The sequence below is a fragment of the Rhincodon typus genome, chromosome 31, assembly GCF_021869965.1.
Source record: "Rhincodon typus isolate 14 chromosome 31, sRhiTyp1.1, whole genome shotgun sequence".
NCBI classification, from domain to species: Eukaryota; Metazoa; Chordata; class Chondrichthyes; order Orectolobiformes; family Rhincodontidae; genus Rhincodon; species Rhincodon typus.
The window spans coordinates 3,026,730-3,050,187 of NC_063362.1; the positions used below are offsets into that span (position 1 = coordinate 3,026,730).

At 37.3% G+C, this 23,458-nt stretch overlaps 2 protein-coding genes and 1 long non-coding RNA gene across 5 annotated transcripts in view; 2 read left to right on the top strand and 1 right to left on the bottom strand.

Moving 5' to 3' along the window:
- Positions 1 to 7,339, top strand: part of slc35e2b (solute carrier family 35 member E2B) — a 40,286-nt gene extending 32,947 nt beyond the window's left edge. For 2 of the 3 annotated variants that reach the window (XM_048614923.1, XM_048614922.1), the window contains 2 exons: positions 2,319 to 2,464; positions 5,269 to 7,339. In XM_048614923.1, the coding sequence (XP_048470880.1) occupies positions 2,319 to 2,464; positions 5,269 to 5,488 (366 nt within the window). In that variant the 3' untranslated portion in view covers positions 5,489 to 7,339. Of the gene's footprint in view, positions 1 to 1,737; positions 2,025 to 2,318; positions 2,465 to 5,268 lie in introns of those variants that run through there. The other variant, XR_007265262.1, reaches the window with a different exon arrangement.
- A 2,105-nt stretch (positions 7,340 to 9,444) lies between these two features.
- Positions 9,445 to 11,747, bottom strand: LOC125486634. The gene is made up of 2 exons (XR_007265263.1): positions 10,658 to 11,747; positions 9,445 to 9,942 (listed from the first exon to the last, which is right to left on the bottom strand). It is a non-coding gene; the product is annotated as an uncharacterized LOC125486634 (long non-coding RNA).
- A 91-nt stretch (positions 11,748 to 11,838) lies between these two features.
- cdk11b (cyclin-dependent kinase 11B) overlaps positions 11,839 to 23,458 on the top strand; it is a 38,018-nt gene continuing 26,398 nt past the window's right edge. Inside the window, exons 1-4 of the mRNA XM_048614856.1 lie at positions 11,839 to 11,857; positions 13,973 to 14,020; positions 15,786 to 15,915; positions 21,500 to 21,621. Of these exons, the coding sequence (XP_048470813.1) occupies positions 15,805 to 15,915; positions 21,500 to 21,621 (233 nt within the window). The 5' untranslated portion in view covers positions 11,839 to 11,857; positions 13,973 to 14,020; positions 15,786 to 15,804. The remainder of the gene's footprint in view (positions 11,858 to 13,972; positions 14,021 to 15,785; positions 15,916 to 21,499; positions 21,622 to 23,458) is intronic.

The following is a 23,458-nucleotide window of genomic DNA, read 5'->3' on the forward strand; positions in this document are numbered from 1 at the left end:
TCTGGTTCTCTGACAGCACCTAGTGCAGCAACGTGCATGTTAACCTCATGTCAGAGGTTTTGACTATCATTTTGTCAGAAGATTTGTTAGAAGGGCCCAGATTATCATGATATCTTTTTGTGTTTTAAGTAACAATGGATATATGAGTGAGGTTTTATGGATATGCGCCCATGTTGTAAAGTGCCTTTAAGCAGATGATTTTTAAGTTAACTTTTGACTTGAATTATTATTGCTGTTCACAAAAGCTTAAAGAATTTAGCCAGTACTCATAAGATGATTTTTGAATGATTATGAGGCTTTTATTTGCAATTTTAAGATTTCATCCTATTTCAGGAGAGCATTCGCCATGTGCTGTTCTGCTTTTATACTACAACTTGGAATTTGCTTTTTAGGCATATTGGATTCTACGTTTAACACTGAGATTCAGCAAGCAAGTTTAATGGCTAACTTCTCGTGTTTACACAACTGAAATGAACAGTCTTGTCCCAACTGCAGAATCATAGACCCACCACAAGAATGTTTTTTTTTTCTCATGGACATGTCAGGAATTGCCCAAGGTGCTGTTCTCGACCCCTTCCTTTTGCTAATTTGCACGTTCTCCTTAGCCATGTTAATTACATCTAGCTATAGATCCATCTCCTCAACACCAACCTTGACTCCGTTAGAACTTTGTCCTGATAATTTGTTTTTCTAACATTAGGTTGTGGATTAGTCAGAACTTGACTGAACCATGAGAATGACTAAAGCTACTTAGTCTGTGCTGAAAAATCATTGATTGCGTTTCTGTACCCATCTGATAACTCAGGATGAATCATAGAGGTAACGCCATCCTCGAAATAAAAGCAAAGTGCTGAATAAACTCAGGTCATAGAGGTCTACAGCATGGAATCAGGCCCCTCAGCCCAACTTGCCCATGCTGCCTAGTTTCCATAATTAAACTAGTCCCATTTGCCTGCATTTAGTCCATATCCCTCCATTCTGATCCCATCCATGTACCTGTCTAAATGTTACTTCAATGAGACATTATACTTGCTTCCACCACTACCTCTGGCAACCCATTCCAGACGCTCACCACCGTCTGTGTGAAAAAAATTGCCCCCTGGATCCTTTGTTATCTCTCCTCTCTCACATTAAACCAATGCCCTGTAGTTTTAATCTTCCCTACCATGGGAAAAGCTATTGGCTACCTACCTTGTCTCTGCCTCTCATGCTTTTATAGAACTCTATAAGGTCACCCCTCAGGCTCCTATGCTCCAGGGAAAAAAAAAGAGTCCCAGCCTACCCAACCTCTCCTTATAACTCAAACCTTTCAGTCCCAGTAGCATCCTAGTAAATCTTTTCTGCACTCTTTCTAGTATAATAATATGTTTTCTATTGTTAGGCAACCTGAACTGCACGCAGTACTCCAATTGTGGCCTCACCAACATCTTGTAAAGCTGCAACAAGATGTCCCAACACCTACACTTTGTGCTCTGATCAATGAAAGCAAGCATGCCGAAAGCTGCCTTCACCACCCTGTCCACATCTGGCAGTGTCTGTGAAGAGAGAAACAGAGTTAACGTTTTGAATCTAGTATCAACTCTTTAGAACTTCATTTACTGTTTGAGCTTTAATTGTTTGAAATTTATTGTATCCTTAATCAAGTTTGCTCACTTCAATTTCTGTCTCAGAATTCATATCACCACCACCTGAAAAGTGCTCATGCACACTGTCGTTATCCTATAATTGACTTCTCAGATTCCCTTCATACTAATCCAATGCCACATCATGAAAAGGACATACAGATGGATGCATGAAACCTCTACAACAGACACACACAGTCAAAACAGAAGAAATGACAGACTTCCAAAATGTGAAAATAGCCTGATGGTGACAGGTGCAGAAATTACTGCCATAAATGTCTTATAGCCATAAACTTAGTGTGCACAGAAGGATATCACAAGTGAAGATTAATTGGACAGGCATTGTGGAGCAGATGTAGTGTGGATGGATACATCATCTTTTGTTCTTTGGCAACAGCAGAGGTGATCAACATTTACTATAAAACACCCAAAGGGTTCTGTGCAACTGGCAAGTGGCCCTCTTGATGTGTCGTGATACTTTTTGTACCCATACTTAATATTGTTATGATGGTGCTAATATTAAGTATGCTAGTTGATAGATGAATGGCGTTTGCAATTATGTTATCTCTTGGCCTTGTTAATTTCCTTTTGTAATCTAATGATTAATATATAGACCCAAAGCAGACTGAGTTTTGATTGCTTTTGTGCAATTGATCTTAAGGTAAATAACCCTGCTCTTGTACTTTTGTCTTGTAGGATATTCCAGTCCTTGGGAAAAGTGGACAAAGTTTCAATTTTGACCAAGATATTGTGTTGCTGCTGCTTATTGATGGAATCTTATTCCATATTCAGAGCGTGACTGCATATGCTTTAATGGGAAAGATATCACCTGTTACTTTCAGGTAGGCTAATGTGTAGCGAAATAAAAATAAGTAAAATAATTAGTACAAATTTGAATAGAAAACTAAAGGTGTGCCAGCACTGGATACTATATTCCATATGGAGGTTTAGAAGATACTAAATCAAGAGTCTTAAGCAGAAAGCATGGTGTTCAACCAATTTACTAAATGCAACTGTTTTGGAATATCAGAGTCTATTTTCCTTTTGTTAATGTTATTGAGAATTGTGAAAGTACCAGCAAATTTAGCTGTATATTTACAATGTCTATGTTGACTTACATGTAGGTTCTGTGCTCTTAATTGCAAAATTGCTCCACTAGAACTATAAATTATTCTCATCCTTTAAAGCATAAACTAGGACAGTCTGAAGGTTTGAGGTGAATCTCACACTTATTGATATTATGACTTGCTTTAGTGAATCTCAACATACAAGTGAGAAATCTCTTTGAAAACGGCCATTAAACAACATATAATGAAGAAGTGGTAGCACTTGCCACTGCCAGTACCTTCTGGGATTTCTGGCTGCCATCCTTCATAGTGCATGTGAAGAACAAAAACTCTTCTGCAGACACGTACCTGGCACAGCTGACACTTCATTGCAAACACCACATTTGTAAATACATTGAAATTTCATGTCATCACCTGTCTGATCAGTATTGGTAAAGTCTCCATAATCCCAAAGGACCATAGGGCTACTCTCTCTCTCTCATTAGAGAGAGATGGCTGGTGGTGAGTTTAAATTGAGGGTGACCATGCCTCAGCCTCCTGGTAACCTCAGCTGGTGTCACTCTGCATCGCAAACTAGCTGTCCAGCTAACTGAGCTAACCAGCCGAGCTGAGTTGATTTACACTTCTTGTAACTACAGCTCTAAGAGCCGAGCTTCACAAGTTATCCATCCTTGCATTATCCCATCTTAGAACCCTGTCTAAGGGAGTGGTCCTCTTTCTGTTTTGCCCATTGAGCAATGAGAAGATGTTATACTATGTTGTGAGATCATCAAATACTAGAAAGCATTCACACAGTTGAAGTGTTCACTTTTATTCAACAATAGCAACAGTGAAGAAAAGCAAGCTATAAAAACTTCAGTTGCTTCTGGGAATAGACGGGGACTGCTTGCCATTCACACAACAACAAATTTACAGTCAAAGAATGAGTAGTACCAGTGTGTTTTCTCTGAAAGTTGCTGGCATATGCTGCTGGTGTATCATTGCATGGTGCCCTACAGCAATTTATCCAACTCTTCGACTGACCATTGCTGACAACTAGGACAAACAACCTGGCTTTGTGTCTGCACTAAAAGACAAAACAAGATAGAAATACTATGAGCCTTAAGCTTTGGCAGAGAGGGTAAAGCACGTAAAGGCTTGGCGTGGTAATCCTTCATTTCTCTTAAGTATCTGGGGTGGGACTGAAGCATGACATTCTGACTTGGAGCTAATAGCTTAATAAGAGCAAACATCACAAATCAAAATGAGAAGCACATAGAAAGTGTGGTGGTGGGAAGTGAGGAGGAGTACTAGTGTTGCTATATGAAAAAATGAACAAAGTGTTGGTCAGAAATACTAAGCTGACACCAGTGTGACCAGTAGAAGAATTTCCCCATGAAAAGGGAGGTTGAGTGAGTGTATAAAAATTATGTTCTGTTCAGTGGTTTTCAGAGTAATTTACATATCCTATCTAAATTGACATGCACTAACTAATAATTGAGCTCCAGAGAATGATTAGAATGAGATATCATAAAACAGAGAAAGTGGTGGAGAAACTCAGCAGGTCTGACAACATCTGTGGGGAGAGAAACAGAGTTAACGTTTCGAGTCCAGTATGATTCTTCAATTCTGTGTATTTCACATTTCCAAAATGATAGTATTTTGCTTTTATTAGAAAAAGATATCATTTGTTTACAGTTTCTAAGATACATGCTGTATCTTTCACTGCAAAAAATGCTTCATGCCAATTGGATGTAAATCCTGAATAAAATCTTGGTATTAGTTTCAGATGAGGTGTTCATGTAAAATTTGCTGTTGTGAATACATCAGTACAGTAAACATTGCTATAACCTGCTGAAATATAGAAGCTACATTTTCTGCTGTTTGTGATACTATGCATTTCTTCCATCACTAAAAATGCCGAACCGAAGTTTGTGCTTGACTCCTACATCTCATCATAATTTGAATCAAAAATCTAAATATGGATTAACAAATATTTGCTGCCTTTCTCTAAGGCTACATAGTACATTGCATTTTCAGTTTGTTTTTAAATTCTTCCCTTTTTTTGTCTGTCATTTTTTCTATGTATACAGAGAACTAATACCAAGGTGTAGAATAAAATGCTTTGCCACATACGTGAGCATTTCAACCTGCCACATGCAGCTTTGTATTCATTGCTATTTTAAAGATTGATTATTCAGATTCTATTACTTATAATAGAATGTAGAATATAATATTGAAGAAAGGGGTCCCAGTGCCCAAAACGTGAACTCTGAATTCTCTCCACAGATGCTGCCTGTGCTGAGTTTTTCCAGGAATTTATGATTTTGTTTCTATTATTTATAGTTGATTATAAAAACTAATAGTACTGAAAATCTTTGCTTTCCCCGTCACTTCATAAAGTTTATGCCTGGTTGATTCAACATTCCATAAAACAGCTGTTTTTCTTAATGCTGTTTGATAATTATTTTAATGATGAGGTGAAATATGGAAGCTTGAAAATTTGGAGTGAGTGAGTGAATATTTGCAATATGGAATGAAAAATTGGTCCTGATAGTGTTTAGTGTTTAATGTTTAATTATTTGCTTCCATCAATTTAGCGTTGCCAGCACTGTGAAGCATGCCCTTTCAATTTGGCTCAGCATCATCATCTTCAGCAACAGGATTACTGCATACTCTGCCTTTGGGACAGCATTGGTCATCATTGGAGTGTTCTTGTATAATCAGGCTCGGCAGTATCAACGAGAAAAAATCCAGTCTTTGGTATCTTGTAATAACAATGGACAGGAGGTTCAGCATCTGTTAAGTGAGGACATTTAAGACCCTCAAAAATAAAAGTAACAAAAGTACATTTTAAAAATTCCAATTCTAAAAATTGTAACTGTTTCTAAAAGATAGCATTGTTGTTTCCAAAATGTTTAAGAAATACAGTCATCAAAAACTTGCATTTATATAGATCTTTACCTTAATAAAGCATTCCAAGGCACTTCATATGAACATTATATAACAACTTTTTACACACAGCTGCAAAGATTCTTGGGCAGCTTCATCAAAGACAGGTTTAACAGAGCACTTAAAGGAGGAAAGAAAGGCAGAGAAGATTAGAGCAGGAATTTTGGAGCTTGGGATGTTTACGTTTGAAGACACGGCTGCCTATAGCGGATTAATGAAGTTATGGATGGTAAAATGTGGGTGGCCAGCGAGGAGTGCACTGGACTAGTTTAGTCTGGAGATAATAAAGACAGCAGCATAGAAAGTTAGGTGATGTTAGAGTTGTAAATTAAGGAGGCCTAGTGATGCTACGGTTGGAAGTTGATCTCGGAGGTCAGATGTGACTGCAAGTTTGTGTACAACCTCAGACAGTTGACAGGGAGAATGATGTACCCTGGTTGATTACCAGAGAGATCTGTGGAGCACTGTCAAGTACTTTGTCTATTTTAATATAATGGCGTCCTTTTAATTTCATCGAAACTGTAACTTTGACAGCAAGAAAAATTGCAGATCTGTAAGCAGTCCAGAAAATCTGACATTATTTTGAATATATAGTAGCTTCAGCTTAATTTATATTTTTTTGTTCAACAAAATGGACACAGTACTTGATAATTAAATGTATTGCATTTTTGATTGAGAACTGTTAATGATTTATTGCTTTTTCTCACAAAAACCAAGCTCCCAATATTTGTTTAAAACTGTAATGAAATGTGTAATCATTGAAACCTACTCCTCAGGGTTTACTAATGTGAACTGTTTCTGTCAAATGCTAAACTTTCACTAATGAATTGAGACTTTACAGTGTTATGGAATTTCAAAGAGTTGTATTCATTTAAGTTCATGAAACAATCTCTGTGCTTTTTGTGACCAGAATTGAGCTTTTTAACGTGAAACAGCAATTACTTGTTTACTGTGTAAATCTAAAGATTGTGTGTGTGTCTGGGTGGGCAGAGAGAATGCATTTTGAATATGACATAAAATTGACATTTGTATAGTATTTCATGTGAAAATAGAACTGGAGAAAATTCTGTTGATTTGAGCTCAATATTAAAGATTGCTGCTTTACCCAGGACATGTAAATACTCTCCAGCCAATGGAACCTTGTCTGGTATTTGCTACTTCAGACACAACTTGCCCTTTTTAACAAAAAATATTACTTGAAGGTCTACTAGTTGAAATATTAATTCTCTTCCCAATGCACTTTAAGGTAAACCACTATATTTAAAGCCTAACGTTTTCCCTTTTGGGAAAGGCTTTCCTTGCCAACATTGTTTATAGTTGTACTTAGTTAAATATAGTACTCTATTTTAATTCTTTGTTCTATCTAGAACATTATTATGGGTACAAAATTGAAAATCAGTGATATAGATAACTGGATCCTCCTCAAGTTTATTTGGTCCATGTAATATCCCAATGTTTATTGTGTTGGAGAGCAATTTGTATTATTTGCACAAAACCAAAATTACCTTGTTAAAGTACACATTAAATCAATAAAGGAAATTATGGTGAATTGTGATAATTTTAAGAATAACATGTAAACAGTGACCAACTTGGCAAATGGAGCTGATCTCCATTGTTGAACTACAACAATTTGTATATAAACAGTTTTGATATTACTATAAATGCTCTGTTTTATATAAATGTTGTAAACTTCATAAATATTTGATTAAATACCACCTGACTTTAGTTGTTTTGCTTTCTGGATGGTACCTGTTGAATGTTTTATTATAAACTAGTTTCCTTACCCAACAATACTGAAAGAAGGTGAATTTATTTAGCACCTTACACAATCTTATGATGTCCAAAGGCACTTCACTTAAAATGAATGAATGTAAATGAATGTGTAGTCCCTGTTACAATGTGGCAAATCTAGCAGGAAACTTATGCACAGTGGGATCCCACAAATACTAATTAATTAAATGAGTCTGATTTAAAGATGGAGTGAAAAATATTTTCCTGGATGCCACGGAGAAAACTTTTGTTTAAACCAGAGTAGGCACCGAGGGTCTTGTTTTAATATCTTGTCTGAAAGACAGCTATTTTCTCAGAGCAGTAATCCCTTGGTACAGCACTGAAGTGTCAGTTTAGATCAAATTCGGGTGTGAAGTGAAGTTCAATTCATGGCCTCAGAAGCACAAGTGCTCTGCTGACCTTACATAAAAGAACTCTTGTATTTGAGCAGCAGTGTATTCAGAGTTGGATCAGCCAGACTATTTGCCCCAACTAATCAGTTTCAATGAGCATCCTCAACATGAGTAAATGTTTTAATCCTGTTTACTGACCCTATTCCACATCACGTTTTGCTTTACCCATCTTCAAAGTTAGATTTGCAGTTTATATTTTTCCAAAAGCAATCTTTGTCAGCGTGCAATTCCTGAATACTGCAGACTGAGCAGAGTATAAAGACATTCCCACACATCCAAAAACCTAATTTTCTGTACAATTTTGAGGAATTATATTCATGCTGTAACAATTTATTTTGCTTTGTTCCAAATATTGAGAACAATTTAAAAAAAGTATTTTTTCTTGTAATCTCACACCCTAGACCATAATCGAGTCCTTCAAATTTTATATTAGAATGATTGTCTTTGGACAGTACCATTCTCCTTGCAATAACTGATTATAGTGGAAAATAATTGCTCTTTTGAATAATAATTTGAAAACTTAAGATCTTTTTCAGAGATTAATTTTGCTTATTAGAGAAATATTTAAAGCATTTTGGTTTGATTAGCAAAGCCAGATTACCAATGCGAGCTATGACAAAACTTGCTAAATTCCAACACACGTGAAATAGAACATAGAACATTACAGCGCAGTACAGGCCCTTCGGCCCTCAATGGTTTCACAGGTCGGCGCAACAATCTGAAGCCCATCTAACCTAAACTATTCCGTTATCATCCATCAAATTCAATGCTTAAGATTGCGGCACCACACTCGTACTTCGATTCTTTGCTGCCATTAATTTAAAAACATTTCTGTTTGTCTCTATGGCTCTGGAATACCTTATGCTGTCATACTACTTGTGTCTGTTTCTCTTTCTCTACACCCCCTACCACTTTCTCATCTGTAATTGTTTTAGGATTAAAAAGCACCTAGTCTTTTTTTTCCATTGAGAGTGTAAAGGGTAGCTGAACCTGAAATGCAAGTCTCCAGTATATAATGTGCTGCCTATCATCTCCAAGAATTTCACTTAAAAATTTGCATGAAGTGAAATGGGTAAACAATAAATCTTGGTGTCTTGTTTAAATTTTCACAAACTATATTCACTATATTTGATATTAAAATCATGCAAACACTTGCTCAACACGTTTAAAAAAAGCAATTTGACGTGCATTAAAAAAGTCAGTTACTCTGATATTATACTTAGCACCACAACGTGCCTGTTTTAAATTGGTATAACCGCTGAGTAAGTATGAGGAAGGTAAGAGAACACATGCTTTTTATTTTAATTATAGTGGGGAGATCCTGTATGTTCCACTTTTGTGAGACAGTGTATGAATGTTAAATTTATGTCCATTCCAAACAGAGGAAGAAAGAGCAAAGTATTGGTTTGACACTGAGACAAGAGAGTTCTGCTGGAGGAAGTCAAGCACAAAAGGGACACCCAGTGTACAACTAAGTGATGACCTCCCCAGGAAAATTTTGTAGAGGACAAAGGAAGAAGGTGCTTACACAAGTACTCAGCATGTTTTTTTTGGAAGGGGGGTGGGGGAAGAGAGGGGAATGTGTATAACACCTCAGCAGCAAACAGAAGCCAGTGCACTTTCCAAGAATACACTACAGAATAAAGTAGAACAACCTTTATTGACCTGTGTATTCAATATTAAATACAGTGAAAAGTGTGTTGCCTGTACATTGGCACCATTCACATCAACTTCGAATAAAATGAAAAAAACTTAGAGTCCAACTTTTCCTTCTTTGCTGCTACAGCATGTGTCGCTAGAATCCCACTCCAAGCTTCCCAGCCCATGCCACACTGCTGCCAGAGTCCCGCTCCGGGCTTCCCAGCCCAGGCCATGCCGCCGCACGGGTCCACTCGACACAGAGGTGTCACGCATTTCTGAAGAAGGGTCTAGGCCCGAAACGTCAGCTTTCCTGCTCCTCTGATGCTGCTTGGCCTGCTGTGTTCATCCAGCTCTACACCTTGTTATCACAGAGGTGTCCCGCTCCAGCTTTCACAGGCGGACAGACTAACTCTAGCCACGCTGCCTCTGAAGACGCAACCGCCGCTCTGGAGCCCATCAAAGCCGCCTCCTGCTGACGAACTCTCTTTATCAGGTAAGCTTGAGGGGAAAAAAGAAAGGGGTAGAAAGAAAAAGAAAAAGAAAAAATGCAGACGAAGAGGTCAAGCCGGAGCACAGGAGCCCGTATGCTGCCTACTGCACTGCTGTTGTATTCAAGTCTGCAGTGAGTGAGTCTGCTATTTGCAATAACAATAAATAACTCTTCAATTTACCGTGTTCAGTACTTGAATAGTTTACTCTCAGTACTAATACTGTAGTGTTGCACTGCTCACATTCTCAACCTACGTAAAAATGTGTTAGATTCATGCCTTTAAAGCCTTGTATTAATTGTTGCTCACAAGGCATTACATTCATTTTGGAGTTCATGGGAATTATATATATACATAGCTATGTCATGGTAATTAAAAATAGTTTGCCTCATTGTAGTGCAAAACAACTTATATATGATAGGTGGTTTGCAAATCTTTAACCTCCCACTTCCTGAGAGGAAAATATGTTCCAAATGTTAGAATAGGAGAAATGGAGGATATCACAAATGGGGAAATGAAGCACAAAGCAGTTTTGGGTTCACAATAAATATAGTTTCCTTTCTTCTCATTCTGGTGTTCCCTGCATTCGCTGTCTTTAAACCATATCAGAACGTATGTATTGGAGGAAAAAACTTCCATTTATGTAGTGGCATTCATAACCTTGATATACTAAAGCACTTTACAGCCAAATAAGTACTTTTGAAAAGCAAACGCTGTTAACTAACTTGCTGGTTGTTGGAACTTCTCAGGTAGCATGCTTCAAGTACAAAACCAGGAAAAACAATCATTCTTCTTAGACAGTCCCAGTGAGGCACGATGTAGACTCTGCCATGTAGAGCTGGGTGGTCATTGAACGTTTGGGTCTACAGTTGCTTCCCGATGATATTTCTTGATGTGGTCCCTGCATCTCTAAATGAATGTTCTCCACTTTTGTCAGACACTAGCCAGGATCTCCCATGAGTCAATAGTGATTATTGACCTCTTCCAAGGAAGTTTTGAGGACATTCCTAAAAGTTTTCTGCTGTCTTTCTCGTTCAAAGCTGCTAGTTTAAAGTGAAGAAGTTACTCCTCAAACACCAGTTCTCCAATTTTCACATGGTAAATGTAACAATTACAAATGTTGTATGATCAGATTGTTTTGGAATGAAATCATTGAGCATGTCTTCAATCTGATTTGGCCACCCTTAAATGTATTATGGAAAAAAAATCACAATTTTGTTACCTTCAATATTTTGCCTGGTTAAACCGATCAAGTTCTGAAGGAGGGTCACTGGACTTGAAACATTAACTTTGCTTTCTGTACTGTCATACCAATTGTGCTTCTCCAGCAATTTTTGTTCTTGTTTCAGATTTCGAGCATCTGCAGTTGTTTTATTCAACTTGTCAAGACTCAAGCTGCATATTCACCAAACACTTGACAAATATTTTTTCTCAAGTGAAGACTTTTTCAGGTTTGTTTTGAGCTACTAGCTTCATTGAAGCTCCTTGGCAGTTTTGTAGGTTTGCTAGTGTGTTTTTCATAATGATCTGGCAAATTTGCAGCGTTTATAGTGACTGATAGATTTTGACGTTTTGCAATCATTTCTGCTATCTTGGTGGCTAAGGGACATCAAACTCTGCATTTACTGAAACCCAGTAACTTGGTGCTGAAAAGTATAAAATAGAGCAACCTTGAACGTGCACTGATTACCCATCCTGAACCTGGCGATCATCTTTGCATCCGTCTTGTTCCGCCTGGAGAAACCATCGCAGTCCAGAGAAAATAAACTTGCGCAAACTTTTCCACACTTGCTGCAAAACTTTCAGGCTGCAAAAGGACACTCAACGCGCGTGCGCCCGAGGTAGCAGCGTCGCGCTGGAGGTGACGCATAACGGGTGCGACGCCGCGGCTGTGGAGCGGGCGGCGGGGGATCTGAGGGAACGGGGTGAGGCTTGAGGCCTGAGGCCGAGGGAAGGAGGGAGGAAGAAGAAAAAGAAGGTGGTGGTGAAGTGGGTCTGAATCGGGTGGAGTTCTCCTCTGCTACCCCCGGCTCCCAGCATTAGATAGCGTGAAGGTGGCCGTATTTACCGTCACGCCGTCTGTGTGGCGAAGTAGGCCCGAAGCAAGCTGCGGCGTCGCGTAGTGAGGGCCCCGCGGGACTGAGTAGCCAGCCCGCCCCCGGTCCCTGCCCAGCTGCTGCCTCTCATACCCCTTCGACCCACTGCTGGGGCGGATAAGGCCTTGGTTTCTTGGAGACATTTGAGATGCCGCAATATTTGTAGCATTCAACCTTGTCCACTGTCTCAGGGGAACCTGCCCCTCAAGATTTTTTTTCAATAAACTTGGGCCTAAAAGGAAGGAATAAGTACTGAATTTGAAGATGGACTGCTTCTTACAGTAGTCTGAAAGGACGCATCAACTTTTTTTTTATTCTTCCCCCTTTGATTTTTTTAGTTACCCCATTCAGGACAAAAGTGTTTTAATTTGGAGGCTACATCTTGGTGCAGTGGGGAAGGTGAGTGAGCGGGCTCGAGGTAGCCATTGAAAAGATCTGATATTGAGTTTCATTTGGAATTTTGATGTTGTGCCCACTGTCTCAGTATAGTAGAATGCATTTGCTAACATTTTTTAAAGCCAGAGTCATACAACATGGAAACAGACCGTTTAGTCCTATGTATCCGAGGCAACTAATTTTCCCAAACTAAACTAGTCCCACTTGCCTGCGTTTGGCCCATATCCCTCTAAACCTTTCCTATTCATTTACTTATCCAAATGTTGTAACTGTACCTGCATTACCACTTCTGGGAGCTCATTCCGCATACGAACTACACTCTGAAAAAGTTGCCCTTCAGGTCCCTATTAAATCTTTCACCTTAATAATATGATGTAGTCATGATCAATGTTAGAAGTGTCATGAGACAATTACATGCACAATGCTACATGTTCAATTTTATTTTCCATTTGTCTCTCCTATCCTGAAGATGCTGACTGTATGGGTGCATAAGTGATAGCAGTTCCCTAGTTTCTTACCCAAGTATCTATTCTTCATATTTGAACCTGGACAGGAGTGTTGGTAGGTTATTTGCTTGTGAAAGGCATCAAAATTGAGTCCAAATCTAGTTGGATTAATACTGTCTTGTACATACACTTTTCTGTAAAGATCACTTCACTCAGTAACCCTGAGTAGTTTTATATGCTGTATTGTGTTGGCTCAGATGAGCTAACTTTTGTAATTAGACTTCTTGCTTAAGATATCCCTTCACTTACTCATTATTAGAAAGCAGTGATTCGTTTGTTTGTTGGAAGTTTATAGTTGACATATCAGTACTTCATTTAGCTCTGGTTGTAAGTGTGCCAAATGAGACACACCCATGCTTCAGAGGATTTTATTTGTTTATAGCAGAGAGCTGGATCTAGTGCCATTATAATTGGTAATCTATTTTTATCACTTAAAAGTTGATTCAAAATTTAATTCCTGTTGATAGATGATACTGCCTTGGTTTATCATTTTCTCATGAGCGTAAATACATAATAACTTGCTAAGAGTATGGTTTGGATGCAAAGTCATATGGCAAAGTTAATTCTATTTTCAAGTTGATTCTACAATAATCTCCTGCAGCGTTATGTATACTACTTTATCACCCACATCCTTTCAAGGCAGTCATACAGGCAGAGAAGTCATTAACTTGCTTCTTTCAGTGGCCTTTGTTTCTGAAATGAAAACAGCACGAACCTGCACATTTCAAGTAATGAAGGTTAACACTTTTTGTTAATGGTGGACAATTAAGTAAGAAATTATTCTTCTGAATGATCTCAAACTTTGTACAACTCCTAAACACGGTGGCAGTTCTTGAGAAATTTTCATAGCATTATCTGAAATGAAATAATTTGATCTTTACTAATTGAACCTGGGTAAAGCTTTGTGATTCACAAAATGCTGCATAAGCATATTATGACCGAAGTAAACATTTTTCAGTTTGGTTTTACATTGTACACTAGGTTAATAAAAGATGCATTTCAAATAAAAATAACCCGCTAATTTCATACCTTTTGCTTTCAGTGTGCTGTACATAAACATCTGCAGTTCTCTTGGAGCAAGAGTTTATTTGTAAGTCTGAACAGTCACTACAATGACACTTGTAGCAGCATCATTCTAGTGATAGAAGTTACTTTTGTATTTTCTGTGTTGCATAGTGTTTTTATATAGATTTTGTTCTCTGCTGGAAAATGTTTAATGTGCAGCTTTCCTTTAAATTCTCCATGGATGGGTTGTTGGAAGTACAGTGGAGTCCATGTTTTTCTGTCTCATCATAACAATTTATGTGAAATTCCAACTCATGAATGGACACCAGTTAATTTTTGGTCGAAAAATGCTGCCATTTTTATTGTCAATTCCTGCCAGGTTTTTAAACTTTTCACGCAAATGTTCGTGTTCATGTAGGCTTTATTCTGATTTTTTTTTGTCACTTCAGGTTAACTGCATATCAAGGAACAAGGAAAGGCACTTGAATGGGAGCTTTTTCAAACCAAGCATTAATTCTGATCTGTCCAATTTATTGACAATTGAGGAGACAAGGCTCATCGGGAAATGAAATTTACAAATGAGTAGTTACAAACCAACACACAATGCAAAAAATGCAATTTGTTCAAATATAGTTACGTGCTTACTTTAAGTTTCTAATATGTTTTTGTATGAGGTTTTGCAGTAATTTTGCGGTGCTGTATTACAGCGTAACTGGTCTGATACAATTGTTTACAGATCCTTCTAGATGTTAGAACAATGTTAATCTCCACAAAAATGGCAGTAGCAGTTACTGCAAAAAGTTGTTCTTATTTATTTTGTATTGATTTTGCAGGATATTTCATTTTAAATGTTTTATTAGAATACTATCCCTTGGGGGAACAGTTAGCATTTATTGTCACTTTTTTTAGCTGGCAAATTGGAAGTGACAATAAAAGGACTCCACTGTACTGCAGTAATAATTTGACTTTTGGTATTATCTAATCCAAGATCTAGGATGTACCCCTGTATCAGAGCAATTGTACATGTTCAAAATAAGTATAGATTCTTCTTGAAGAGTGAGCAGTACATTGATGTGCAGGTATTTATTTTTACCTGCATAAGCTTATTGGAACAGTGTGGTCTGTCACTGTCTAAATAGCTTGATGTTTGTCCATCTAAGTTCAAATTCCATCACTAATTTGAAAAGATTTTACTGTTAAAAGTAACTTGAGCTGTTATTTGAGTAGGATGAAAGATAACCTTAGTACCAAACAAAAAGCTTATGAGTATGCTGGAATACTTCTTAAGATGTACTTTTATAAATTGCTTTGAAATCCAAGTTAACTTTGTTTTATACTTGTATTGAATATCTTATGGATCAAAATTGTAACGAGCGGAATGTGCTTACTGAGGTATGTAGTATAGCTTCTAAAAAGGTTTTGAACTGAATTTTCTTGAATATTCAACTACGTTATGACCATCATTGGCCTTTAAGTCATTCTCAGTCTCTGCCCTAATGCTTGGAATCATTTATTTAATTGGAGTAGATACCAATTTGCAAGCTGGAATTAGTATTGATAGAAGCAAAATAAATTTTATCTATTGGTGTAAGTTTGACTTGAAATTTATTTTTCCAAGAACCTTCTGTAGTAAGAAGGGGCAGGATTCTTTGGAGAAAAGGTGTTTGAGACTCTGTGTAGTTCATTAGCAGATCAGAAAGAAGAACTTGTCTGCATTGCGCATTAAGAACTATGAGTAGTCCACGTATAACATTTTAAAAGATTTTTTTGAAGTCCAGCATGAAACGGTTGAGACAAGATTTTATGTCTCTCCTAACCTAATGACTAGCATGTAACTGATTCTGTTTTAGCTCAGTGTGGTCTGTCCCAATGGGAGATGAAAAGGATAACTGGAAAGTAAAAACTCTTGAAGAAATTTTGCAGGAAAAGAAACGACGAAAAGAGCAGGAGGAAAAGGGTGATGTGAAACGTCCAAAAAATGTAAGTAGTAATGCTGTCAGTATTTTGTATCCTAAGTTCGTGCATTTTTATGGTGTTGCTTACTTTAATAATTATCATAAAACTATTTGTAGAATTCAGTTACTATTTGAATCTAAGAATCACATGCCCAACTTCTGTTCATGTGTGGTCTCCACTCTCAATCCACCTCCTGTAGGGTGTTGACAAAGTTCTGATAGTGCCTGTTCTATCTTTTGCTTTCCTGCATGAGAAGCTGTTTGGAATTATACTATCGTGGGATCGTTTGCAAGTGTTGAATCAAGCTATATTCTTACCTTTAATAGATTCGTCAGTCCTATAGTTGTCCTTGTTCCACTTGACAGTTGTGAGATTGACATGCTCAGAAGCTTGCTGTGTAGGGGCCAGGATGCAGATTCACTATCCATCACTCGTGCAGCATGTGGAATCATTCCGGGGAGGGGCTTTCAACTAAGAGTCTGCTCATGGTTGTAACTTTCCAAAAGTTAGTAAACTAAATAATTTTTAAAAATTGACTGCAGAGTATAATGATGAAACTGCATTTGCTTTATTTCTGCAATAATAGTTAATGCTAAAGTCTTTTGAAAATGGTGTTAGAGTGGGAAGATATCGTAATGAAATCCTGTTTGTTAGTATGAGATCTCATTACGTCAGGAGTCAACTGATACAAGCCTTACTGATAGTTGAATGAATAGGAGAATGCAGCAGATAGTAATCCACAGATTGCTTATATATCAGTACTCTAGAGATGCCCATAAAACTTGCTAATACAAATAGCAAAACTCAAGTGGAACTGTAACTTATTGCTTTCTCTGCTACTCTGGGTCATTTTACCAAAAACTGCTTGTCTTTTTAGCAAAAATAAATTTACTGTAAATATTAACTTTTTTGTAGGTGATGATTTATAGAAGTGACATATTCCATTAGTGATTAACAAAATCGAGCACCATCTTAAATGAGGGTACTCATTTTTGATCCATGATGCTGCTTCTGAGTTAACCAATGGCAGATGTTCACTGAAGTTGGATAAAGACAGGAATTTTCTAATGAACCATATGAATGAATTGTGGCCTTGCCATCTTGTACTGTAACATTCAGCTTTGTTGCAGTAAGTATTAAATTGGTTAATTCTGACAAGGTTTGAAGTTGATTAATTAGTGCATCATTTTGTTTTGTTCTGTCTTTCTGAATTACCCTTTTGCTACAAGGTATAGAAGGGAAAAGTGATGTCCTGTACTACTTTTTAAGAATAAAGATATTTCTGGTAACCTGAGTATGTTAGTCTATCTGGCTAGCAACAGACAAGTGAAATTGTGACAAGTAGTGAAATTGGAAAATCATTAAATCGGAATAGGGATGTTTTGCTGCAATTATGCAGTGCCTTGGTGAGATCATACCTGGAATATTGTGTGCATATTTGGCCTCCTTATCTGAGGAAGGATGTTCTGGCTATAGAGGGAGTAAAGCTGATAAGTCAGATTTATCAGACTGATTCCTGGGATGGCTAGCTGACGTATGAGGAGAGGTTGAATCAGTTAGGATTATATTCATTGGAGTTCAGAAGAACAGGGGAATCTCATAGAAACCTACAAAATTCTAACAAGGTGGGATAGGGTAGATGTAGGAAGGATCTTCCTGATAGTGGGGGAGTCCAGAAGCAGGGGTCACAGTTTTATGGATACAGGAAAAATCATTTAGGACTGAGATTTGGAGAATGCTTTTTACTTGGAGTAGTGAGGCTGTGGAATTTGCTACCACTGAAAGTAGTTGAGGTGAGAACATTATATGAATTCAAGAAGGAGATGGATATAGCACTTAATGGCTGTAGGAATCAAAGGATATAGCAGGAGAGCAGGAGCTGGCTATTAAGTTAAATGATCAGCCATGATCATAATGAATGACAGAGCAATTTTGAAGGGCCGAACGGCCTATTCTTCCTCCTCTTTTCTGTGTTCTCAATGTTATATCTAATAATAAGTTCACCAAGTCTCCTTATACAGTACGTTCCAAACCCAGTACCTTTATTACCTGAAAGGACAAAGGAGCAGATTCATGGGAACATCACCCAAATAATTATTAGTTATCCTCTAAACCACACAGCTTTCAGACTCGAAACTGAATTGCTCTTCAAAATCTTTCATCTCCCTTCCTAACAGCAGTAAGAGACAAATCATAAAGGTACCCTTCAGATAGCAAATAAATTTCATTTAATTGCATAAATCACAACTTGAATACCCTCTTGCAAGAAAAATATATCTTTCTCGGTTCATTTATAGCCCTCGCTGAGGAGGTGCCCATCCAGAATTCTGGTTAGTTATTTTCCATTTTTCTGGTGATATAGTTAGTTACTTGCTAACCTGCTGTAAGAATTAGTATATGGTATTGTCATATGTTATACTTGAAATATTTATGACTTGTATTGATTTGTTTGGTTTCTAAAATCTATACCATCCTTTTTATAGAGTCAAAGAATTTTACAGCACAGAAACAGACCCTTTAGTCCAACTCATCCGTGCTGACCAGATATCCTAAATTAATTTTGTCCCATTTGCCAGCATTTGGCCCATATCCCTCTAAACCGTTCCTATTCATGTACCCATCCAGATGCCTTTTAAATGGTCTCACTACCAGCCTCCACCACTTCCTCTGGCAGCTCATTCCATACATGCACCACCCTCTGTGTGAAAATATTACCCCTTGGGTCCCTTTCAAATCTTTCCCCTCTCACCTCAAACTTATGCCTTCTAGTTTTGGACTTCTCTACCCTGGGAAAAAGACCTTGGCTATTTGTCCTATCCGTGCCCCTCATGATTTTACAAACCTCTATACGGTCATCCCTCAGCTTCCAACACTCCACGGAAAATACCCCCAGCCTATTCAGCCTCGCCCTATAGTTCAAACCCTCCAACCCTGGCAACATCCTTTTAAATCTTTTCGGCACCCATTAAAGCTTAACATCAGCTTTCCTATAGCAGGGAGGCCAGAACTGAACGCATTATTCTAATATTGGCCTAATCAATATCCTGTACAGCCACGACACGACATCCCAACTCCTATACTGAATGCACTGACCAACAAATGTGAGCGTGCCAAATGCTGCCTTCACTATCCTGTCTACCAGTGACTCCACATTCAAGGAACAATGAACTTGTACCCCAAGTTCTCTTTATTTGGGAACACTCACCAGGGCCCTACAATTAAGTGTATAAGTACTGCCCTGATATACCTTACTAAAATGCAACACCTCGCATTTATCTAAATTAATCTCCATCTGTCACTGCTCAGCTCATCTGATCAAGGTCCTGTCATCCTCTGAGGTAACCACCTTCAGTGTCCACTATGCCAACAATTTTGATGTCACCTGCAAATTTACTGACCATTTCCATCCAAATCATTTAATTTTCTCCAGGGCAAAGGGTCTGAATTTATTAAATTCAATCCCATTTTACTTCATAGGTTTGTCATAATTAAAAGACAAATTGAAAAAATTGAATTTTATTTGATCCTGTCAGTACTTTATATTAGTTTTTTTTAACTCTCCTAGTGTAATGGTCATGTTTACTTGTCTATTATTCAGTATTTGGGTCCCCAACAAGGATGCTTGTTCGCAGTCTCTGCAAAGTTGTCATGTGTGACAGCACCTTCAAGGTTGAGCTGTCGTATCTATGATGTGATCACTTAAGTTTTAAAGGTCTGGGCTTTAAATTTGCCTGGAAAACTCCAAGTTTTTAAAAACCTATCTACGTCTGGAAAACCACTTTCAGGCAAAAGGAGCAAGATAAGTAAAATATTTCTAATTACATTTTTACAAGGAAGAAAGATTAGTAACAGTAGATATAAATAATGAAAATAATAAAATGTAACATTTCTAAAGTAAGTGCTGCAAACTAAGTTATCACCATCTCTGCAAGAGGCTTGATTTCCTGATTTGTGTCAAGCTAATGTCCTTGACAGTGTTTATTGCTCTACAGTAAAGCCCATTCAATCCAAGGGCCGAATATATTTGGGGGTGTCTTTTGTAACTTTTTCCTCACACTCGTGAACAGAATACATAAACAGCATCTTGTGATAGGCTTTTCTTTACCCTCTAAACTGACATGAAAAGAAGAAGACCATTTAGCCATCTTGAATTTGGTCTGCCAGTCAGTTAGATCATGATCTCTGACCTAACTCCATATAACCCTTGCCCTTTGCCTCACATCCTTTAAGACCTTTTGGTTAACAAAATTTTAGCATTCATTTAAGTATTGCAATTAATCTAGCATTAGAGAGCCAGTTCAGCTCAAGATGGTTTGCGATGGGCAACAAATGCCAGCCTTGCCAACAGTGGTCCCATTGCATGTAAGAAGTTTTTAAAATACTATTTAAAGAAAGAGCTCCAAACTTTCAGCACCCTTTGTGTGTGAAAGTCTTTACTGATATCACTCCTGAAAGGTTTAACTCTAACTAGTGGAAATAGAGGGAGAAACTATCTAACATCTTTGTTTTCCATAATATCTTGAATGCCCATCAAATCAAGCTTTAACCTTCTATATTTCACCATAAATGACCTTAGTTTGTGTAATCTTTTAATCCCTTGTAATTTTTGTTTATTAATGCTATTATGGTAATTGCATCTCTGAACTTTCTTTATTCTCCATATGTGCTTTCTCCTCACTAGGTTGCTACCCAATTGGTTTATTCACCAACCCAGAGAAATTGCTGCCGGTTATCTTTTAATCAGCAGTGCAAGAACTCTTGTTTGAAAGTAATTGCATGTCATGATGCGAAAACTACAAGTTTCAAAGCCAACCTGAACTTTGGATTTTAGTTAACAATAAACTGCGGAAGTATTTTTCACCTTAGTGAAAGTATTCCACAAATACACAGTATATTCAATACTTGATGCTAATGGTAGAAACGTAATGAAAATTTTAAAAATATATGGCTTTAAATTATTAGTCAACATTTGTTGCTAAGGTATCAAAGATGTCTTGTTTTCAAAATAGTATGAGTAAATGTGTGGAGTCCTTTTATTGTCCGTTTCAATTTGCCAGCAGAAAGAAAATATTTTAAGGAGGTGACAATAAAGGGGTATTTTGTGAATGTGAAGTACTTTTCTGCAGGAAGTTTGGTGCTTTGCAACATAGGTGCAGGGAAACAGATCCCTTTTCCAGCAACTGCTACTGTTTTTATGGAAGTTTAATTTACCTTGTAAATTTGAAAATGGCTTTTAACACTCCCTATGGTTAAGCTGCAGAATGTTGAATGCTATAAGAGCATTTTGGCTGCTAAAAACAACTCTCAAATTCTGTGGTATCAGGTACACAAATTAACTTGTGTGACTTCTCTATGCCACTGTTTTCATTTTTAGATTCTTTGCAAACCTTGGCATTCTGTAACTCATGACATTTCAAGTCCACAAATAATGAGAAAATTTCAATAAAGTGTAGATGGTTTTGAAAAAAACGATTGTGGAAATTGATGAAAAATGTCATAAGACCCGTTTAATTAGATCATGGGAAAGTATCGTAGACAAGATGTGAAAACTAAAATGTTAGCAGTGTGAACTAGTCCTGAATTACTATTCTATTTTTATATATCTCAGTTGGATGACAGGGATTCTAAGCGGGACTCACTGGAGGAAGGAGAGCTTCAGGAACACAAAGACAAGATGGAGATAACTATACGCAATTCACCACACCGACGAGAAGGATCTATAGATGATCGGTATGTTTTCCAATTTAAAAAGAAACGCCTATTTCCTTGTCGTCCCAGTGAACTTCAATATAAATGCCTATTTAAAAAAGAAAAAATTTAGGCCAAATGCTTTTTCCTTTGCAGACCAGTGAAAGGAATCATTGACCCTTAATGTAGATCCTTCACTAGTCTGATCCTGTTCGGATCCCCCCCTCTTCAAGCTTAATATGTTTTCCACCTGTTGCTTAAATGTGATTTTTGTGTGATCCATTCATTGTGTTTTGAAACCACCTATTAAAAATAACCCAAAGAACACTTACTTATTTGGCAATTTCTCTTCTAAAAATAGCAGTTTATTTAATTAGAAGGCTGGTCCATTATAAAATGTATTTTAGTTTGAGGATTATGTTATTGACATGAATTAGGTCTTGTAGTCTCTTGTTTTTATGCTTGGTAACGTCATCAGTTGATGTAGTGCAGCTCCTTTCCCAAGTGCCCATGAAAGTAAAACCTTTGATCATTTTTTGGCATTGACTTTCCCATGTATAGCTTCTGTCTGTGAACTAGATGAAAAACATGTTTTGTAGTAATAACCATTAAATTAACAATAGTTTCATTTTATGTCAAGTTTCAGGTGTGAGAAACAAAACACTTCACTGAGGAAACGCAGTACAAATATTTAAAAATACCTGCCAATTATCTGCCTGTTTTTCTCATCAAACCACTAAGTGCACTCTAGAAATATGTAACATATGATCCTTTGATAATTGGATAAGCCATTTTTTGATTACAAGTATATTTGTCATTATCCATTGATTTTTAAATTAAACATGGTCAATTTATATTAACTGAAAGTGGGACCATACTGTGTGGGTTGTTGTTACCCTTCACAAAGTAAAGAAGATACATTTTTACTACATTATACAATTCATTGTACAGGGTTTAAGCCCTAAATTTCTAATCATATCCATAGAAAAACAATCAAATGTTTATCCTCTCTTCAGGGTAAGACTGGGAAACTTAATTTGAAGTAAACCATTTGTCTTGGCTAGATAACTTTCCTATCTTTAGCATTACTATAAAATCAAAACACATTGTCAAACCTTTTGTGTTTTGTGTTCATCAGAAATGTTGCAAGAATACCAGTGTAAAAGGGAACAACATTTTTATATGGTATGAGAAGAGAGTACTGATTTGTTGGTACATGTACTCTGATAGAGGTGTTGCTATGGCACATGTACCAGTTAGTTGATCACTGACAGTCAACTGTAAAGCTTTGCTAAAAATTTAAACTAAGCAAATGGACTCTGATTGGCCAAAGCTTTCCTCAAATAATGAACCAGAGAATGGCTCCTGATTATTGGGTTAAGTTGAAATTAACACAATATATATGTGTGTTCTTTTCTGTCAGCAATAAACAGGGTTTAATGTATTCATACATGTTCCTTCCAATATGCACAAGCATGGCTACATTGTAGGCCCAACTAACAATCTTATCGTTATCAGCGTAATTTTTAGTACACTTCAGACTTTCAGCAAATGTTATCCAATGTGGAATCACATCTAATGTTGGACACTATTGAGTTTTGCCAAGTTGGGCTGTTTGGGTATGGTCAGTCAGTTGCAAATGTCTCGTACAGTATAAAATTGTTCCTTCCCTTTCCATGTGCAGATGAGTACAAGACTAAAAGCTTCAACAAACTGTCTTTTCTCAGCAGCATTCAAGTTAAGTACTGCAAAACAACCTGTTTTTTGTGGCTATTTTAGTGGTCTTGAGCCATATAATTCCCAGGTGCATTTTGCAACAATTCTGTAGAAATGTAATGCAGCAGTTTCACAGACCAAGGGTAAGCGTTGTATTTGCTGA